Source organism: Oncorhynchus gorbuscha, linkage group LG15 (genome assembly GCF_021184085.1).
Source record: "Oncorhynchus gorbuscha isolate QuinsamMale2020 ecotype Even-year linkage group LG15, OgorEven_v1.0, whole genome shotgun sequence".
In the NCBI taxonomy this organism is placed as follows: Eukaryota; Metazoa; Chordata; class Actinopteri; order Salmoniformes; family Salmonidae; genus Oncorhynchus; species Oncorhynchus gorbuscha.
The window spans coordinates 36,929,198-36,946,754 of NC_060187.1; the positions used below are offsets into that span (position 1 = coordinate 36,929,198).

Below are 17,557 nucleotides of genomic sequence, written 5' to 3' on the forward strand. Positions count from 1 at the left end.
TATATTCCTCTTCTATAAAAGGTCCACATATCTAGTATCACACACACACACAGAAAGAGATACACACAGAATCACAAAGACCGAGAGACATGCAAACACACAGAATCACAAAGACAGAGAGACATGAACACACACACACACACACACACACACACACACACACACACACACACACACACACACACACACACACACACACACACACACACACACACACACACACACACACACACACACACACACACACACACAGAGAGAGAGACATGCAAACACACACACACACACACACAGAGAGAGACATGCAAACACACACACAGCTCATCCTTCCTAATCCCTTTACCTCAGTCTCTTTCCTGCCTCCTAATCCATTTTAGCAACAGCAATCAGGCTCCACCCACGATCAATAGGTCTAAAATACTAACCGAAGCCCTGCTATTTCTAGCCCAGATCTGTGTGTCAGGCTGCGTTTAGCTTGTCTGTCTCTGTACGCCATGTGTTTTACCCAGAGTAAGTCTGATTAGTCTGTCAGTAATAGGACTGTAATATAGAGGAGTGTGTTGATGAGATCCTCTGTGGGTAGAGACCTGCAGCTTGCTCGTGTCTGCTGAGGGAGGCTAAGCAGGTCACCCCTAACCCAATAGACTGGTGTCTTACCTAAACATGCTTTGCATAACAATTTGCATGTGGCTCGCTGCCATAGAACGCTATAGTAGAATCTAAAATCTGCCACAGAATGTAATATATTCGTTGGAAGATAATGGATTCAGTGTTAATCAAGCAAGCGTGGTTGTTGCCAAATAATATTTTGCGTTATTAATGCTTCAGATGTTTTATGACAGGTGCAGGGAGAGCGGTGCTATGAGAAACAGGGCGGCTGCCTGACCAGGCCAGTGTTCTGGCTCAGAGACTGTTGTTGGACTGTGGTGTGATACTGTGATTGGGCCGGCTGCTGAGTGCCAGCGGTGACGCTCGTAGTGCGATCCAGAGGCATGTCTGGAATCAGCCAGGCCCGTTTGAACACTGGCCCGCTGTTTGTATGGCGAGCCTTTGAGCTGGAGGCTTGGTGGGGAGGAGTGGAGGGTGGGGGAAAGGGGGCAATACAATAGGAGTTAGCTGGGGGAGGGGGTGGAATAGCCAATTCTGGCTGGTCGAATCAAAGTGGGGGACTGTGTGAAGGTATGCCAAGAGAACAGAGGGAGGTAGAGCAGAGCTGGCTGGGAGTCAGGCTGAGACGCAACAGCCAGCTAGAGTCCCACAGTCAAAGCTATTCAGGCCATCTCTGTCTACATTCCTCAACATCAGAGCACACATCAAACACACAGATACAGAGACATACAGGAAGACACACACATCAAACACACACGGATACACACACATTTTTGTATTGTTGTGAAGTCTCAATCTTCTGAAACTCCTTCCCCCAACAACAGAGCACCAGCCCCCCCTCCTAATGCCCAGCAAACTACGCCAAGAACTCTTGCAAAGCATTGAAACCCATAAACACGTAGAAAGACTCATGTTCCAGTTCATCTACAAACTAAAGGATGAAGAAAGCCTATGAGCCTCCATCCATTGTTGTGGTTCCTTCTGTTTCCTTTCCCTGGCCCCCTTTCTCCAATGTACTTTGCTGTCCCTGTCACATCTCCTTCTTCCCCCTTAGAAATAGCTGAGGTTGAGGTCTGAGGGCGTTCTAGAACAGATCTAGTATATAACCAACCCACTTTCGCTTCTTGTCATGGAAGCCTAATAAGATGGTAAGCGGTTCTCCAACCACTGGTGGCCCCTGTAAGCTAGCACACACACACACACACACACACACACACACACACACACACACACACACACACACACACACACACACACACACACACACACACACACACACACACGAGAGGGAAAAGGCTGCAGTGTTTTTGGTTACTAGGGGAGGTTATGTACCTGTGGTACTGGGTCTGGAGGAACTGGAACTCCTCCTTGATGCGGTCCAGGGTCTCTGGGTATGTGAGCTTCAGGGCCTGGGGGGTTCCCGAAGCTGCAGCTGCCGACGCCGAGGACCCAGGGGGTGGCTGTAGAGGTGCCTGTGCAGAAAAAGAATAAGCACTATGAGCATATAATTGTAAAAAGTCTGAAAATCTCTCAGACAACACCCACTATATACTTCATATATTTTGCAGTGATTTGGAAATGTTCTCAGATTCTCAGAAATGGTATACGCATACCCATTTTATCACTGCATGTTTACATTCCAAGTTAGGTCAACATCCTTCATGTATGAATCAAATACCAGATGAGTGCCAAACAATAATTGTGTAGAGGGGGGGGGGGGGCTCCTATGAGAGATGTGATTGTATGGGGAACAGTGGGAGTGAGTTGGAGAGCCATGATGAGTGAGCTGAAGCTGAAGGACAGAGCTGAAAGACACAGAGGCGTGTGTGGTATGTATCTGCACACAGAGAGGGGAGGGAAGATGAGGGAGAGACTGTACGGAAACCAGGGGAGTCAAGAACCATTGATGTGACAAAAAAGTGCAAGGGCCAGATATGTGAGGGACACCAGGAGGGAGAGGGGAACAAGGGGCTCTTGACCAGATTAAGACACTTGTTTAATGTTTAAGTCTGAGTTAAAAGAAAGGGAGGAAAAGAAAGTGGGAGAATAGGGGACACCCCCATCAGAGCACATGGGTGGTACCCACAACAGCCTAGCCCTCCTCTCTGGTCCCGCTATGCAGGACTTTGAGCAATTAGTTAGCACGGCCTAAGGGGTAATGCTGCAGGACAGCCAGACAAAGGGATTGACCGCTGGGCTAGTGGCTCTGTCTGTCTTTCTGGTTATCTGTCAATGGAGGCCCACCCCGCTGCCCTGCTGCTAAAGCTACAGATGAGGACAGAGGAGAGGCAATGTGTGTGTGTTTGTGTGTATAGGAAATAATTGAGTGGGTTAGCTCCACTCGTGTGCCCTATGCAGAAGCATTAGACATTAGTCAAATGAAGTACAAGGCTTGTTCATTCTGTTGGATTCCCTGGTGGAGAAGGATAACTGGGGAAGGGAGAGGTCGAGAGAGAGGACATGCTGAATGTATTCAGCACTGGGTCCTGCATGTGAATGCAGTGTGGACCTGCACAGCACCACAAAAAGCATACAGGTATGCATGTTAGCATGAGACACTGAGTGTGTCCATGTCTACATAAACGTCACAGAACAGCGCAAACTGGCTCTAACCAGAATAGAAAGGAGGCCCCGGTGCACAACTGAGCAAGAGGACAAGTACATTAGTGTCTATCTAGTTTGAGAAACAAATGCCTCAAGTCCTCAACTGGCAGCTTCATCAAATAGTACCCGCAAAACACCAGTCTCAATGTCAACAGTGAAGAGGCGACTCCGGGATGCTGGCCTTCTAGGCAGAGTTCCTCTGTCCAGTGTCTGTTCTTTTAACCATCTTAATCCTTTCTTTTTATTAGCCAGTCTGAGATATGGATTTTTCTTTGCAGCTCCTCCTAGAAGGCCAGCATCCCGGAGTCGCCTCTTCACTGTTGACGTTGAGACGGGTGTTTTGCGGGTACTATTTAATTAAGCTGCCTCCCAATCATCTTTCTATTCTGGTTAGGGACAGTTTGCGCTGTTCTGTGAAGGGAGTAGTACACATGGTTGTATGAGATCTTCAGTTTCTCGCATGGAATAGCCATAATTTCTCAGAACAAGAATAGACTGACAAGTTTCAGAAGAAAGTTATTTGTTTCTGGCCATTTTGAGCTATTTGGAGTCTACAAGGTGTCGAAAGGATGCTGGCCCATGTTACCTCCAATGCTTCCCACAGTTGTGTCAAGTTGACTGGATGTCCTTTGGGTGGTGGACTATTCTTGATACACACGGGAAACTGGTGTGTGAACAACCCAGCAGCGCTGCAGTTCTTGACACTCAAAATCGATGCGCCTGGCACCTACTACAATTCCTTATATAAAAAGGCACAAATCTTTAGTCTTGCCCATTTACCCTCAGATTGCCCCACATAACAATCCATGTCTCAATTGTCTCGATGCTTAAAAATCCTTATTTAACCTGTCTCCTCCCCTTCATCTACACTGATTGAAGTGGATTTAACAAGTTACATCTAAAAGGGAGCATAGCTTTCACCTGGTCAGTCTGTCATGGAAGAGGTGTTCCTAATGTTTTGTACACTCAGTGTACACTCAGTGTACACTCAGTGTACATGCACACAGTGGAGTCTGAAATTGATACCTTTGATAAAGACACAAAAAAAAGGGGGAAATAATATTTTATGCTATTACAAATTGCTCAGAGAAAGATTTATTATTTAGTAAACATTTGTTTTCTCAAAAGGTAGGGGTCAAAAACATTGACCCCTCTGTTTTCAATACCTCACCTTGTGAGGATAATAGCACTGAGCTTTTTTCTAAAATGTTTCATGAGATTGGATAACATTCCTCCATACAGAATCTTTCCAGATTCTTGACATCCTTCGTCAGCGCTTATGGATGGCCCCTCTTCAATTTAAACCACAGATTTTCAGTAGGGTTCAAGTGTGTACTTGGGGTTATTGTCTTGATGGAAGATCTACTCGTTGCCACTTGGCTAAAACATCCTGGTACTGGGCAAAGTTCATGCCATTGACCTTAACAAGGGCCCCAGAACCAGTAGATTCAAAATAGCCCCATGACATCAAAGATCCCCTATAATATTTTACAGTAGGTATTGGTTTATTTCCTGCATATGCACCTTTTTTTGACACAAAACTCACCACCGATGTGCATGGCCAAAGTGCTCCATTTTAATGTCACCCAACAAATGTAAACACCTGGAGTTAGCTAAAGGTCATTGGCACTTGGATTGGTACCGGTACTATGGTCAGATTAAATGATAATAGGGCTCTTTGGCCATGCATACTAGTGGTGGGTTTAATAGGCCAATATTCTACATAATTACCACATTTCCAATGCTACACTAACTAATGACCATAATCCATACTAGTCTGGTCTTGGTCTGTGTGGAACAGACACTGAGACCTCATTGACCGAGATAGAACGTGTGAGAGTTGCATTGCGGGCCTCTTTCTACCTGAAAGTACACGAGTGGTTGATAGTTGGTCTTCAGCAGTAATACAATTCTGTCTTATTTACTTTGAAGAACTACTAAAATTGTGATTTTTCCAGACAGCAGCTCTATAGCGATGAGATGACTTGGAATGAAATAAGTCATCAAATAAAACAAAATACACACAACAAATATTTTATTAAAGTGATGTGAATAAATGATGGTTAATAAGTGATAAGAAGTAATGGACAGTCACTACCATGATGGGACTTTTATTCATTGTGTTATTCTGTGTTACAGCATTCAACCCACATAATGCATAGTGCATTTAATGTCTGAAAAAAGAACAAACCGAAAACTGATAAAATTTTAAAAAGCACTAATCGCTCAGCATTACAGAAGGCTGAAACTTTGCCACAAGTGGATCTCCAGCATGTTAAACTCAAAGCCCACATCAAAATGCACAATTAATTAAGACAGAAGGAAATCAAGGATCTAGAATGTATAGATAGAGGAATGGTCTAAGATCTCTCCCAAAGTGTTCCTCCAATCTCATAAAACATTTTTTTTTAAAGGCTCATTGCCATTATCAAATCAAACTTTGTCACATGCGCCAAATAAAACAAGTGTAGACCTTACCGTGAAATGCTTACTTACAAGTCCTTAACCAACAGTGCAGTTCAAGAAGAGTTAAGAAAATGTTTACCAAATAACATTTAAAAAAGAAAAAAAAGAATATAAAGTAACAATAATGAGGCTATATACAGGGGGTACCGGTACGGATTCATTGTGCGGGGGTACAGGTTAGAGGTCATTTGTACATGTAGGTAGGGGTGAAGTGACTAGGCATAGATAATAAACAGCAGGTAGCAGCAGTGTACAAAACAAATGGAGGGGGGGTCAATGTAATAGTCTGGTGGCCATTTGATTATCCTCACAAGGTGAGGTTTTGCAAGGTATTGAAAACATTTTTTGACCTGTACCTTTGAGAACAAAAATACATTACTTGTTATACAATTGCTCAGAGAGATTTTGTTTTAGTATAAATAATTTCCCCATTTTCTGTGCATACAATAAAGCTCAGTATTTGAATGTATTATTTTTGCTCATCTTTAACAATTGTGTCAATCATTTCTGACCCCACTGTATAAGCGTACATGTAGATGCGTGCGAGAGTGACAGAGAGAGGCCAGGTCTGTGAGGGTATGTGGGGGAGGGGGAGAGGAGCAGTGCTAAATCTGGTGGGGAGAACAACAGAGCGGGTCCACTGAGGTTCAGGAGAGGGGGTTGCTCATTGTTCAGCCTCTAACGAGCTCCTCTCCCCTGCCTGCCTGCAATCCAACTCAATCTGCTGGCCAGATACTCCCTTTCAGAGCACAGGCAGGGGCACACACACGGGCACACACGCAGTCTCTCGTTCACTTTCGCACCCCCCCCCCCCCCCCAATTACTCTTCACAGGCCAGAGAAAGGAGCCTCAGGAACAAGAGCACCAAGGCCATTTTGTGGAAGGAGGAGAGGGAGGGGAGGGAGAATACTGCCCTTCTCTCTCTCTAACTCTCCATTTTCCACTCTCCCTTTTTTTTTGCTTTTCACCTCAGTGTGTACGTGCTCCAAAGAACAGGTGCAGAGAGCCTCCCTCAGACAGAAATGGGGAGTGTGGGATCAAGGCTGACCCAGCAGTGGAGCGTAGTTACGCTCAGCGATGGGGGAAATGTATTAAGACAGGAAACTTCTGCCTTGGCTTCTGCTAACATCGGCCATTCTGGCTCCTAAGCACAGGGCTTATGATTCAGGCCAACGTCAGAGTAGATACATGCAGGCACGCAAGCAGACCCCTGTAACCCCTCATGGAAACAACAACATGAAAGAGTGGAGCGCTGCAGAGCAGAGCTGGCCCTTCATTAGCAGTCGGATGACTCTGACCCCTCTACCTCACTGGTCAGCTGCTCTGATTTAGTGTGCGATGTCAGAGGTCACACTGTAGACCTGGCCACCGTGGGATTACTCAATCACCAACCCAGCCAGGCAGGCAGGCAAACAGATAGACAGTGATCTCTTCAACTCGACATTTATTCTCCAGTACAATCCAATCCCTTTGATTACTCCAACTGATTCTGTTTGGCCTTATAGGAAGGCAGGGAATGTGCCGAGCTCAAAAACAGCCATGTGCTTTCCATCCTGCCAGGAAGACCAGTACAGTTCAGGTCCAGAGGCTAAAGGGCACCATCCCTGTAAAGAAGCCATAGGTAGAGTCAGGCTGCCATCTGATCAGCCACCTCCTTCCCCTGAGTCCCCTAGTAATCTGCCCTGGTCGAGCTCAGCAAATGTATGGGCAGAATTTGCTAAATGTTATTTTGTTCAGTAGTGTCTTGTAAACCCATGTGGGCTGGGCAACGGTAGGTGTATGATACTTAAATAAATTATATCAATCAATAATGTAGTAATTAAATCAGGCCCAGGCTGGGAAAGGTAGAGTGGTGGGAAAAAGGAGTGAAGAGGTGGAATGGAAGAGAGGGGAGGTGGAGGCATCTCGGGACCGTAATGGCTCTAAATCAGGCCCAAATCGTCTACAATGGGCCTTTAAATAGGCAGGAGGAAGTCCAACAGGGCCATCCGGGTTGACATGATTCCCAGCCAGGAAGGACTGCGCTGGACTGGAGCTAGGCTGGCAGGGCAGCAAACTCAGCCTGCTGCAAACTACCGATGCTTCATATAGAGCAGTGGTTCTTAACCTGGGTTCGATCGAACCCCAGGGGTTCGGTGAGTCAGTCTCAGGGGTTCGGCGGAGGTCAAGACACACATCCGATTCATATGATTTGTGATGACACGCCCCGCTTGCGGATGATTTGCAATGCCAAGATGAGTAATTCTAGTCTAGCACCTGCAAAACTAAGAACACTTCCTTAAGCTGCATGGAGATGGGAAATACAAGAACACAACGCTCGCTGAATTCAAGATGAAGAGAGCCAGATTCGATGAAAAGGCTACTCTGCCTATTCTCGGCTTTGTACCCAGCAATAAACCGATCCTTTCACCAATGGTGTGTCGTTTGCCCTGCTTTGCGATCAGGTAAGCAACTTACTATGCTGTGAGGATCGGTTTGTTGCTGGTGGTTATCTCGGAGACAGGTGCTGAATCGTATTTTTGCCGTGCGTGTGGAATTAGCCCTATTTTTGCAAGAGCACCAACATAGTCATGCAGATTGCTACAAAAATTCTGAGTTCATTCTCATTTTAGCGTACGTAGCTGATATCTTCGCAGCTCTCAATCATCTCAATCAAAAGATGCAGGGCGGTGGAGTCAACATCATCGAAGCGGAGGAAAACCTGAAGGCTTTTCAAAAAAAGCTACCGTTATGGAAACGACGAACAGAGAATGATAACTTCGCAAACTTTTCTCTGCTGGACGACTGTGTAAGTAAGATCGAAGATGTATCTGGAATTGGAGACATTTCTGCACCCGCGAAACTGAAGCAAGCAATTGCCACGCACTTAGATGAGCTTGCAAAGTCTCGACGGATACTTCCCTACAAGAGAGTCATATCCAGCATGGGTGAGACAGCCGTTCACGTTTAGTGTTGAGACAACAGATGTCAATGATGAATACCTCGATGAAATCATTGAAATTCAGCAGAGCCAGGTTCAACAGCAACTCTTCAGAACAACAACGCTTTCAACATTTTGGTGTTAACAAATGGTAACGTACCCTGTTATTGCTAAGAAAGCTCTCGAGATTTTCATACCGTTTGTTACAACATATCTTTGCCCGCAATCCTTTGAGGATGCTGGACATAAAAACGAAGAAAAGGAACAGACTTTGTTGCGAAAATGACATGAGAGTGGCACTTGCCAAGATGAAGCCGTACATTTCTGAACTGGTCTCCGAAAGGCAACAGCAGAAGTCACACTGATTTGCAGTAAATATTCATTATTTTGTTTTTGTTTTTGTGTGAAAATCATGTTTTGATGATTTTGTTCTTTGAACACAGTGATGTTGACGCACAGTTCATTTTGTGCACCAGCCAAATATATACCTATGTTTTGAATTTGAATTAAGGGTTCGGTGAATGCGCATATGAAACTGGTGGGGTTCAGTACCTCCAACAAGGTTAAGAACCACTGATATAGAGAGTCTGGCTGCTATTAAAAAGGCCTACGTGCTAATACACACGCACGCACGTACGTACACAGATAGTGAGGGAGACATGCACAGAGAAAAAACACCACGCAGGCACACATGCGCAGAGATACACAAAGGACACACACACACTCTCGCTATGGAACTAAGTGTGGCATTCCATGCATGCAGGGTTGACTACTCAAACTCGCCCACAAGGCCTGAAAACTAGCCCCCCCAAAATGTTTTCGCAGCAAGAGAGGAGTTGCCACAGTTAGCCAATAAACCCTTTTTCTGTAACGTTATCGACCGGATTAAGAAGGAACCTCGATTGAACTTTAACGACCTAAGATGCAAAATTCGGTTTTTAATCAAAATAATTATTGCGAGCTAAATGTGACAAATAAACTCATTTGATTGCCACAAAATAAAATCATTTGCCCTTATTAAACTCTAAAAAACAAACGTTAGACTATTTTCTGGCAACTGTGCCTTTATTATGTTCCAGAGTTACGACTAGAACCTGTTATAAATGGCCAGTTTGGGAGATCGACATGTCATTTCAATAGGCATAGGCTAGGCCTACTGACTAAACACTGGGTTTATGATTGTAATTCAACTTTTCCATGGTTTGGTATGCTAGATGCAGGTAGCCTATAGCCCCTTAGGCCTACATCTCACTTCAGAACCTACACACAGTAGCCTAGGCAAGATGTAAGATGAACGATTCAGCAGCTTGCTTAGTTCTAATTGACATTCGACATGAATAGCGATGCGATTTTCACGGTAAGCAGTGCTTCTGTTGCCCAATAGCCTGCTGGAATAGGCTACCGAGGATGGGGTCGTAATTTCAATCACTGAATCAAATATGAATATGAACTGAATAGGCCTATGCTTGTCAACAACAGCCAGTGGTTATTTTTACTTGTAGCCTAATCTGACTGACTGTTATGGTCAACCCAATGCATTCTAACAGCTGATCTGCAATACGATAGAACTGTGACCATGATCACAATCAATAACTTCCAGTTTCATCAACTAAACATACCCATTAATAATTGCACAATAACAAGGCTACAACAACAACAATAAACTGAGGTTACAGGCTATTTATTAAATCCATTCGCAAGCTCCAGGCAATACAAGTGGCACACATTGATTTGCAATGACTCCAAATTTTAGAACAGAATTTTAGCGGCCTTTTAAGCATTCTAGTAAAGTTAAATAGTTAACACACACACACGGACGCAGCGATCTAAGGCACTGCATCTAAGTGCAAGAGGCGTCGCTACAGTCCCTGGTTCGAATCCAGGCTGTATCACATCCGGCTGTGATTGGGAGTCCCATTGGGCGGTGCACAATTGGCCCAGCGTCGTCCAGGTTTGGCAAGGGCAGGCCGTCATTCTAAATAAGAATTTGTTCTTAACAGACTTGCCTAGTTAAATAAAAGGGAACACACACACACATCACACTGACCAAAACTTTACTTTGCTGGGATTTACGTATGTCCCCATTACCAGTAAAACATAGTCAAAACCTATTTCTTTCACTTACTTGCTGTGCTTTTTCATTGTTCATTTTTTCAGTCGTTTCATTCTCAACCAGAATTTCTATGGAATGCCGTTTGAGTCTTTGCGTGTCAAAAACAACTATTTACCACTACTTGACATGTCAAATAATCTTGTTGACCAATCAGGACCTGATTATGACTGCACATCACATAATAATTTAACGCGTTCATACATTTTTTGCGTAGTTATTATACATTAATTACTCTATCACGTGTATTTCATGTGTCACAACGATTCGTCGATACGTATGCTATGATGTTGGTAAACTTGTCTCGCACACCTACAGTGATGGTCATAAAAAAAGCTAGCTAGCTCATGGATGCAAACAATGTTCTTCCCCAAAACATAGCAAAACGACAATGTTTCAGTAGCTATATAGTTAGCTAGCTAACTATATAGCTAGATGTCACCCCCTTAAAATGACCCTAACTTATAAGACAGTTCTTATTTGATTAATGGTCAGACCCAACTATGGCCTTCAAAATAAAAGTATGGCATAATTTTACTATTTGTATTAATTTGCATCACTGTCAATTACACTTATTTTGAAGGTAAACCGCAAATTTCACTATTGTCCCTAATCCTTATTGTGGCTAGCATCACAACACATAACCCTGTCCTGTCGAGCCTCACTAGCCAGATGAAGGTAGCTGGCCACTTATAGCATTAGCTTTGGGCAACAGGGTTAAGTAGCTGGCTAGCTATTTATTTTCATGAACTGAAGCTCAATTTCAAAAGGCGAACAACAAGTAGCAACCTAGCTAATATTAACTCTCAAGGATTCCCAAATCATTGCTAAGAAAATGAAAATGACTGCAGTTTTTACTGGTCATTGTTTTCAGGCTGGTAGTATTGGTGCTAGCTAGGTACCAAGCTAAAGCTACCTACCCTAGAAGTTGCGGTCAAACAAATTATGCCTAATTTGCTATTAATGTGTAACTCCGGTAGGGAAACATCTGAAAAATAGAGCACTTTGTAGTGTGTACCAGTGCTCGACCATTTGGCAAAAGCCAACTTCCCCCACAACAGAGAACAGTTGATTGTCAAGGGTAATGAATTCAATTATCTTGGCTTTAATGGATTTTGCCTTTGAGTTGTCTTGCTGAAACTTTGTTACTCTTTCAAAAGACTGCTTGACTTGTTGACTGCTCGATCCACACAGCAGACATTGTGGGCTAGTTTAGGAATGTTGTGTTGCATATATAGCGCAATATTTTACGTGGCGTCATTACGTCATTGGCGTTAAACTAGACATCGTGCTGATACCGATGTTGTCATTTTTAGCTAATATTGTCCGATACCGATATGTTCACCAATATATCGTGCATCACTAATTTATAGGCCAGACCGCTCATTATTTTCCTAAATATCAAATGATTTCTGTCTGACATAAGACAGGTTTCCAACCAACTGGCGATAGATTTTCATGCGAATATTCTAAATTCCACAGAAAAATAAAATATGCACATTATCCCACCAGAGATGTATTTTCATCAAATTGACTTGTTGTGCATAGAAGTCTGTGCGTGATGAGGTAGTGCACATAAAACAATTACTTTTACGGTTAAATTAGCATTTAACTCTACAGATTGGTTTGTCACAAAAAATGTTAAGATATATAGCGAATATGCCCACTCCGTTATTGGCGGGTGTGCTCTAGCCAACAGCTCAAAGATACAGTGCAGGTATAGCCTACATGATGAGATTATTTTGGGATTATTTAAAATTTGTCAAACGCCAGCAAAGCATCAAGCGCATCACTTTGCACTTTCACCACCTTGTGAAGGTCATCGTAACATTTTTCATATGTAGCCGAATAAACTGCATGGTTTCCCGAGTCGTAGTGGGAGGACCACACATGTCGTCGCATGACTCCAAGTTCTTCTTTGATATGATGGTTATTATGCAGTGTTGTAAATATACTTTAAAGTACAACTTAAGTCGTTTTTGGGGGGGGTATTTATATATTTTTGAGAACTTTTACTTTTGCTGGTTTTAGCCAGCTGGCTAATTTTCTACCTCGGTCCCAATGAGCAGTGAGCACATGCAGAGCAACATAGGACAAGCAACACGTAGCATGTAGACAGAACGACTTAGGACAAGCAACACGTAGCATGTAGACAGAACGACATAGGACAAGCAACACGTAGCATGTAGACAGAACGACATAGGACAAGCAACACGTAGCATGTAGACAGAACGACATAGGACAAGCAACACGTAGCATGTAGATAGAGCAATAGCACAAAAAGCAACAAAACACATAAAAGCAACAAAGTGTTTCCACACCTCACAAGCTACAGACAACAGACGTGGAAAGCGGCAATACACAGCTAAGGATTATGTTCACAAGTCTGATTGGCCTTTAGCCATGTCTTTGTGTTTTTTGTTAAGGTGTGATAGGTGATGCAGTTGTGTGTGTCTCTGATGTCAGCTTCCCATGTCTGGAACACACTCTCACAGAGAAAGCAAATTGTATAGTTCCCTTAAGGAAAAGCACCTTTAGTCAGTCACCTCTCATGGCAGACCTTGTGGATCTGCTGCCATGGGTATGGGTTTTTAGTTTAACAAAAGTACTGAGTGGAGGGGAGCAAGGCCATTTAGGATCTTGAATACAAAGACATGCATCAGTGTATTCAAGATCTTTCTGAGGATGTAACAGTGATGATGGCTATTGGGCTTCCTTGTCCTATGTTGCACTTTGAAAGCCTGTTTGTACACAGACTGAATGGGTTTTAAGTTGTACAACAAACTTGGGCCCAACTAGTCAAGCAGTATGTTAATTGGGGGAGTATCATAGATTTGAAGTGCAGTTTTGCTACCTCTGTAGTCAAACAATTTTGTTAATAATTGGAAATTAGCTAGGTTGACTTTGGTTATTTGAGTTACCTTTTTCATCTGCTTTTTAAAAGGAGTTTGGAATCCATTATGATGCCAAGGTACTTATCAGATACACTACATACAGTTTCCCCTGACACCCAAAAGTACTTGTTACATTTTGAATACTTAGCAGGATAGGAAAATGGTCCAATTTACACACTTATCAAGAGAACCACACTGGTCATCCCTACTGCCTCTGATCTGGCAGACTCATTAAACACACATGCTTAGTTTGGATGTGCCCCTGGCTATCAGTAAAAAATAAATAATAATGATGGTGCCATCTGGATTGCTTAATATATGGAATTTGAAATTTGTACTTTTACTTTTGATACTTAAGTATATTTTAGCATTTACATTTCATTTGGATACTTATGTATATTTAAAACACAATACTTTGACTTTTACTCAAGTAGTATTTTACTGAGTGACTTTCACTTGAATAATTTTCAATTAAGGTATCTTTAACTCAAGTATGACAATTGGGTACTTTTTCCACCACTGTTATTATGTCAATATTTATTTATAAGGAATTTCCAGCACGTAATTTGTTTGACATAAAAAGATCCCACCATTTTGAACTAACAAATTGTCTGTGGGCATTTGTAAAATCTTACTCAAACTTCCTGTTTCCATCACAGCCAGCGTGATACGGTATGGCTTTACATGCATAAAAACTGTGGATGGAAATGTGGTAATAAACACACAATGTGGCTGAACGAATGACGGTTTTGGGTAATTAATTAGGAGTATTACCTTGGCCTCATAGGTAACCAGGCAGTAGCTTGACTATATTATAAGTATTCTACTTGATGATTCCACATAAGGTGACTGAAGCAAAGAAGCAAGCCTTCCTGTCTGTCCTATATTAGGCACAGCAGTCTTCCACCCACTCTCCTACAGCAGAGGAACTGTAAACCAGTCTAGCCAATGAACCAGCCTGCTAATTACACTGTGCTTTCCCACAGAGCAGATCATTACCAGTAAACACCCACCATGCTCCCATTCTGCTGGGCCACTGCCTGTCTGTCTCTGGGGACACAGTATTGGAAAGAAAGCATGAAAGACATAACCTAACCCAGTCCACCAGCTGACAACCATAGAGGGGAAGCAGCCCCCCACCGCCCTCCACCCCCCACCACTCAAGCATCCCCTAGGGACTAAACATAACAACCGTGAAACATGGCAATTTATTGTCCTAGCAGAAAGCGTTTGAAGTTCAAGCCTCATATCAAATTATTCAAATATGATTGTCAACAACAAACCAGTTATTTGCATTTTAAAGCACCTCACTGGCAGTGACACATAAGCGCACACACTCACAATTGATCCCAACCTCCAGCATCTCTCTGCTCTGGACGTGAGTGAGTAAGTGAGAGAAATGCCCCAGTAATCTCTATCACTTCTTCTCTCAGTTAGGAGAGGGCTGCTAGGCACCCGTTTCATTAGCGCCACACATTTTTCTCCCCCCCCCCCCACCCTCTCGCCTCCTGAAATCTCGTTATTCAAATTTCCCTGCTGTCATAGTTCATTAGCACTGCAGAACAGTTGTTGTCAGCTGTGTAAATTGCTGTAGGTGCCTTCCTTCATTAGGTAGCCCACCCACAGCCTGTTTGTTCCTTCCATGGCCCAGACTTAAACTACACACTTCCAGAACTGGTGTAAACCTAGGCCAGAAACCTTTCCATTGCTCTCTCTCTCTCTCGTGCAGGATAATCGTTGGCTGTGACTAGCAGGCAGGCGGCTGTCTAATCGATAGCTGAGCTCCTCTCAAGGACAACACTGGAAATAAAGAGCTAAAGCAAGCTGGGTTACAGGAAGTGCCGCACTCACGCTGGGTCTGTGGAGGCAAGGCATCCCTCCCTCTGTCCTTCTGCCTGCCTCCCTGCTTTCCACAGCCATTCCCTTCCCTCCCCAGCCCAGCCCTGATGAAGCGGATCCTTCCAGAATCAGCCCAGTGGGAGTCCTAGATCAATCAGGGCCTGATGGGAGAGCAGGAGGATCTGCTGACTGGGCCAACAGAACTCCAGGAGCCTGCTGGCATATTTACTGGACCTCAGAGGATGAGGGTACATAAAGATTGATTATGAAGTGCAATTTCACAATAACAGAATGACTCCCAATATTTCACTTGTAAAACCATAGATTGCAAAGTTAAACAAACCATACAACTCAACACACAATGACTACTTTTAAATATTATTTCCAAATAAAATTTCCAAACAAAAGGCCCAGTGCAGTCAAAATTCTGTTTCCTGTGTTTTGTTAAATATTTTACAACAGCTGATGAAATCAAACACTAAAAGTGTGAATTTATTTTCTGATAGTTGCTGTTTGAAAATAGAATCTACACAGGTTTGTATGGGTGGGAGTTTCGGCTTGCCTGGTGACATCACCAGGTGGTACGTATAAGCAATAACAACCAAGGAGATGTGTTATATGGCCAATATACCACGGCTAAGGGCTGTTCTTCTGCATGATGCAACGCAGAGTGCCTGGACACAGCCCATTGCCGTGGTATATTGGCCATATATCACATCCCGAGGTGCCTTATTGCTATTATAAAACTGGTTATCAACCTAATTAGAGCAGTAAAAAAAAAATGTTTTGTCATACTGTGGTATATGGTCTGATATACCACAGCTGTCAGCCAATCAGCATTCAGGGCTCAAACCACCCAGTTTATAAATGGTCAATAGACCAATAACAAAGAGTTTCAAACCTATCTGGCAATAACAGCTAGCTTTCCCCTCCCCACTCAGACCACTCCCAGACAGTCCTAGCAATTTTTTTGCTTCAGAAAAAAATGTTTTTGCAAAAAAAAAGCTGTTGTTTATTTTTGACCATTTTAAATCGAAACTATTACAGATAGGTACGTATTTGTTACCCAGAAATGATTTGATATTGTTATAACAAATGGCTGCATTGAGCCTTTAATAAAAACACACTGCCGATGTAAAGTTTGGTAAAAGAATGTTGGTAAAATCTCCATTAGTTTTATGTGATCAACTTTTCCCGAAACTCATTCAAAGATGTCAGCTACGATGTGACACGGAGTTAAAAAAATAAAATCGAACTATTTTGGTTATTGAACTACAGCAAGTGAACTAACTAACACCTGGTAACAGAATTATGGTAACAGAATGACATCATTGGTCCCTGATGTGTACTACACTGAAATACATCATTATGAATGTCATGGTGATGCATCCTGAATAGGTACACAAAGGTAGAAATATGTAATATCCTCCTTTGCATGTTTGGGTATTATTTGACACGGGTTATTATTGTAATGAGCTCTAAGACCAAATCTGTACAGATCAGAGTTGTTTCACACGTTTGGACTCACAGTACAGCCCATTAAAGCACAGTAGAGTAGAGTTCAGTACAATAGAGTAAAGTTCAGTACAGTACAGGGGTAGGTGTGGCAGACAAGCAACCCTAGCTGCTAGGGAGACATGTTGGATGGGTAGGGGTTGGGGGAATGGATGGAGACATGTTGGATGGGTAGGGGTTGGGGGAATGGATGGAGACATGTTGGATGGGTAGGGGTTGGGGGAATGGATGGAGCCATGTTGGGGGAATAGGGTGGAGGCTCACTTATTTTCTTTCTTTACATACTACATGTTACATTTTGGTAAAATAAATACCCACGTTTTTTTGGTAACAGGCTGACTTTACACCAGGCAATATTTCTTAACTTACAGAAGGCAAATAATTTGTGCAAAACTAATATAAAATTGTTGATGTTAGTTGTCTTCACTAACCTTTTTAGTCTGTTTGGGCAGAAATCAAAGCAATGCTCATGACATTTTTGGGGATGGAAAATGGTTGAAAAGGGTATATATACACTTTCCAAACAATGTACTCAGCTTTCATTTGACAAACTGTATGTGCTCATATGAACTTCACAAGTTGGTGCTCATGGGTCCTTTTACA

The 17,557-nt window shown here is 43.0% G+C and overlaps 1 protein-coding gene across 3 annotated transcripts in view; it reads right to left on the reverse strand.

The window, feature by feature from the left end:
* tle2a (TLE family member 2, transcriptional corepressor a) overlaps positions 1 to 17,557 on the reverse strand; it is a 44,170-nt gene that overhangs the window by 23,645 nt on the left and 2,968 nt on the right. For all 3 annotated transcript variants that reach the window (XM_046301030.1, XM_046301028.1, XM_046301029.1), the window contains exon 2: positions 1,939 to 2,078. In XM_046301030.1, coding sequence (XP_046156986.1) covers positions 1,939 to 2,078 — 140 coding nt within the window. The remainder of the gene's footprint in view (positions 1 to 1,938; positions 2,079 to 17,557) is intronic.